The sequence below is a fragment of the Alexandromys fortis genome, unplaced genomic scaffold, assembly GCF_014885135.2.
Source record: "Alexandromys fortis isolate MF-2015 unplaced genomic scaffold, M_Fortis_MF-2015_v1.1 scaffold_80, whole genome shotgun sequence".
NCBI lineage: Eukaryota > Metazoa > Chordata > Mammalia > Rodentia > Cricetidae > Alexandromys > Alexandromys fortis.
In genome coordinates, this window is record NW_026068174.1 from 2,861,212 (window position 1) to 2,866,129 (window position 4,918).

The 4,918-nt window shown below is 38.6% G+C and overlaps 1 protein-coding gene across 1 annotated transcript in view; it reads right to left on the reverse strand.

The window, feature by feature from the left end:
- Atad5 (ATPase family AAA domain containing 5) overlaps window positions 1–4,918 on the reverse strand; it is a 76,298-nt gene that overhangs the window by 7,577 nt on the left and 63,803 nt on the right. The window contains exons 16-18 of the mRNA XM_050128583.1: window positions 4,095–4,188; window positions 2,342–2,406; window positions 107–287 (exon numbers count right to left, since the gene is read on the reverse strand). Of these exons, the coding sequence (XP_049984540.1) occupies window positions 107–287; window positions 2,342–2,406; window positions 4,095–4,188 (340 nt within the window). The remainder of the gene's footprint in view (window positions 1–106; window positions 288–2,341; window positions 2,407–4,094; window positions 4,189–4,918) is intronic.

Genomic DNA, 4,918 nt, shown 5'->3' on the forward strand with positions numbered 1-4,918 from the left:
AAGCTACAGAGAAACCCTGCCTTGAAAAAAAAAAACAAAAAAAAAGCCAAAAAAAAAAAAAAAAGTGGTCCTGTAGTAGAACATTTTTTCGTGACAGACTACTTACGACAATATGATAATGGTCTTTCTTCTAAAATTCCACCTCCACTTCTAATCCAAAACTGTAAGTAAAGGATACTTTTTCTGATGTCACAGTCATTTGCAGTCAACAAGGTTACAAAGTCTTTTAAGTCGGTTCTGAAATTCTCAACTAAACAGATCACTTGTAGATAGCTGGCAACGTTAAGCTAAAAATCAGAAAACAAGATGTGGGAGATATAAAGACATAGTTACATAACTGGCAGAAATGGAGTAATAATGAATATTGATGAAGAATAGTTAAAAGCCAAAATATCTTAAAACTTTTTGAGAATAAAATTTCTCTAGAAAATACAGGAGAATATACCATAAAATTAAAGACATATATATTCTTGTGTTCACTGTATATAGTTCAGGACAGCAACAACAAAAACTGTGTTTGTGTGTTTAAGACAGACTCTTATACAAACCAGGCTGGTCTTGAACCTCTGATTCTCCTGGCTCCACTTCCCAAATGTAAAGATTACCTGCATTGTTGTTGTTTTAAGCAGGACCTTCCTACATAGCCCAGGCTGACCTCAAACTTAGGATCCTCCTGAGTCTGCCTGTTGGATGCTGGGATTACAGGTATGTAATCACCACATTCAGCCTGGCAAGGAAACTTCAAAATTATCTAACCTGAACACAACAGACAGTTTTATAGAGCTAGATTAAGTAATGATACACTTGATAGGATTTTTAAAAAATTTATTCTCCCCAACCTTTCTTAAATTTTGAGCCAGAGCCTCTCTACATAGCCCTAGATGTCCTGGTACTGCCTCTGTAAACCAAGATTAGCCTCCAACTCACAAAGATCCACCTGCTTTTGTCTCCCAAGTTCTGGGAACAAGACAAACCTAGCTGCTTAACATGATATTTTATAGCCATTAGAATTATAAATATTGGGATGGAGAGATAACTCAGTGGTTAAGAGAACAGGATGGTCTTCCAGAGGCCCTGAGTTCAATTCCCAGCAACCACATGGTGGCTTACAACCATGTGTAATGAGATCTGGTGCCCTTTCTGGCCTGTAGGCATACATGCAGGCAGAACACTGTATATATAATAAATAAATAAATCTAAAAAATAAAAATAAGTTGGGCGGTGGTGGCACATGCCTTTAATCCAAGCACTTGGGAGACAGAGGCGGGCAGAGGCAGGTGGATCTTTTGAGTTGAAGGCCAGCCTGGTTTACAAGAGCTAGTTCCAGGACAGGCTCCAAAGCTATAGAGAAATCCTGTCTCAAACAAACAAACAAACAAACAAACAAAAATAAAAAAAGAGAACCAAGCAGGAGGCGGAGGCAGGTAGATCTCTGTGTGTTCCAGGCCAGCCTGGTCTACAAAGAGTGTTCCAGGACAGTCAGGGCTACACATAGAAACCCTGCCTCAAAAAACAAATCAAAAAACCCCCAAAATAGAGAAATTATAAATATTATAACCATACTAAAATATACATTTCTAAATTTAAAATAAAAATCAGTAACTATCAAGTTCACAGACGCATGTGTTTGCAAATATAAAACAGAGGGGGCAATGTTAAATATCTAATGTATTAGAACTTAATGGATAGCAACTTTCATTATTATTTATTTATTTATTTACTATGTATACAATATTTTGTCTACATGTATTACTGCAGGCCAGAAGAGGGAACCAGACCTCATTATAGATGGTTGTGAGCCACCATGTGGTTGCTGGGAATTGAACTCAGGACCTTTGGAAGAGCAGGCAATGCTCTTAACCGCTGAGCCATCTCTCCAGCCCCAACTTTCTTTCATTTTATCAGAATTCCAGTATGGCGCTTTTCTTTCTTGAGACAGAGTCTTGCTATATAGCCAGGCTGACTATGCAACCTTATTTAGTCTTATGCTGGCAGTCCTTCAATGTCAGTCTCCCAAGTGCTGAGATCATAAAGCATTTCCTCCCATGTGTGTGTGTGTGTGTGTGTGTCTGTGTGTGTGTGTGTGTGTGTGTGTGTGTGTGAAACCTGTGCCACATGCAACCAGTGCAATATTCAGGAGTAACAGAAAAACACAACTTAAATCATGCATTTCTCTCTCTCTCTCTCTCTCTCTCTCTCTCTCTCTCTCTCTCTCTCTCTCTCTTTCTTTCCTCAAACTTAACACTTTAACATTTCCCTTTAAAAAGCACATTTTAAAAATATAAATTTTTTACATAATTGCGGTACATATAATTTGTGATCATGAAAATTCAAAACTTACCAGGGAAGGAATATTGAAATTGATTTCTTCAAAGCAGCCATCAAACACTAAACTAAATGTGGGATCTATAGAAAAATGACATAATGTTATTAAAAATAAACGAGATCACTACATAACTTTTCCCAGTTATACTTTTTTATCACAATATCTAGCATTTCATTGGTAATTAAAGGACAGGAGTTGACTCAGTGGCTATAGTGCATTCTGCTCTTGCAGCAGGCTGGAGTTTAGTTCTCAGCACCCATATCAGACAGCTCACAACTGCCTGTAACTCCAGCTCCAGGAGATCTGATACTTCGGGTCTTCAGGGGCTAGGGGCTGCACATGGCTCCTCTGCAAGAGCTACAAGTGCTCTTAACTATGAGCCAACTCCTCAGGTCCTAACATTTACAATTGTTAATAAGTGTTTTAATTGTTCTCTCGGTAATTGTTAATTTCTTACTATGACTAGGTTACAAGTGTTCTAAGTATGTATGTATAGGGCAAAGGTATATATACAGTTTGTGCTATTTGAGATGTCAAGCATCCATGGGGGTGGTGTTCAAAGTATCCCTTAGATGAAGGGAGACTACAGTATCATGCAAATGACAACTCCTGAAGAAACTTTCTATTTTGATGTAACATAATTATGACCTTTAATTAAAATATCACCTAACCTATGATTATTAAATTGTTTTGCTTTGTTTTTCGAGAAAGGGTTTCTTAGTATAGCCTTAGTGTCTGATTGTTTTTGCTTGTTTTTACACAGGATTTGGCTATGTAGCACTAACTGACCTGTAATTCATTGTAGACATCGTCAGCCTCAAATTTGTGGGGATTCTCCTGTCTCTGCCTCCTGAGTACTAGGATTACAGACCACATTATGCTTTGTTTTGAAGAGGAAAAAAAATCTTTTTGGTTTGTTTATGTGTTTGAGTGTTTTGCCTGCATGCATGTCAGTGTCCCAAGTGAGTATCTGGTGCCTGAAGAGGCCCGAAGAGGACATTAAATTTCCTGGAACTTGACTTACAGACAGTAGAAGCTGCCATGTGGGTGCTGGGAATAAACCCAGGTTCTCTGCAAGAATAATAAGTACTCTTAACCAGTGAGCTATCTTTCCAGTATGTAGTGATGAGCTGTGGGCAGGCCTGCTTTTCGTCCCGCCCGGCTCCCGCATGGTTAGCTTTACACCCAAAATAACAACACACAAATTGTATTCTTTTAAACACTGCCTGGCCGGTTAGTTCTAGCCTCTTATCAGCTAATTCTCACATTTTGATTAACTCATTTCTAATAATCTGTGTAGCACCACGAGGTGGTGGCTTACCAGGAAAGATTCAGCATGTCTGACCTGGCAGCTGGCTCCATTGCATGTGCCCTCACTTCCCTTCTTCCCAGCCTTCTGTTCTGTCTACTTCACCCACCTATGTTCTGACCTATCAGGCCAAACAGTTTCTTTATTAATTTACCAATGAAAGCAACAGATAGACAGATGACCTTCCCACATCACCAGTAATCCCAATTTGTTTTAAAATATCATTTACTATTATTGTATGTGTATGTTTTGTGTGTGGGTGCATACATAAGCATTTAGAAACATCAGGTCAACCCTGTGGAACTGGTTCTCTACTTCTACCTTTATGTGGGTTCCAGGCATCAAAATCAGATCAATAGACTTATTTGGAAAGGGCCTGCACCTGCTGAGCCATCGCCTTAGCCCACACATACTTTACTTCAACAAAAAATAAGCTGTACTAAAATTATTGTTACATACCACTTGTAGTAAGAACTACTGGCCGTTTAGTTGTTGCCATGAATGTTTTGATTGCATTCAAAAACCCAACATCTTCATCAAAAATGACATCAACCTACAAGTCATTCATTAGAATATTAATATAGTAAGAGTAACAATATACTTGTTCAGATCAGTTATAGAGATACACAATAGACATACTATGTCAGAGTCAACACTAATTTTTTTGAAAAATATGAATTAAGCTCATGCTGAAAATTTTATGTTTTTATATTTTTTTGTTTGGTTGGTTCTTGTGTAGGGTTTTACTGGCTGTCCTGAGTCTTACTATGTAGACCTCTGCCTCCTGAGTGCTGAGATTAAAGGTGTGCACCACTGCTGACTGGTGAAAAGTTTATGTCTTATACCATAAACAAACTTTTTTTTTTAAAGATTTATTTATGTATGTGAGTGTTCTACCTGCATGTACACCTCTATGCCAGAAGAGAGCATCAAAACCTACTATAGATGGTTGTGAGTCACCATGTGGGTGCTGGAAATTGAACTCAGGACCTCTGGAAGAGCAGCCAATGGTCTTAACCACTGAGCCATCTCTCCAGTCCCCAAACTTTTAAGATGGTAACATAATAAACATTAAAACTAAATAAAAGCCAGGCAGTGGTAGTGCCTTTAATCCCAGTCCTTGGGAGGCAGAGACAGGCAGATCTCTGTGAGTTTGAAGCCAGCCTGGTCTACAGAGTGAGTTCCAGGACAGCCAGCGCTGTTACACAGAAAACCTGTCACCCGTCTCAAAAAAACAGCAAGAAAACAAACAAACAACAACAACAAAAACCCCAAGCAAACAA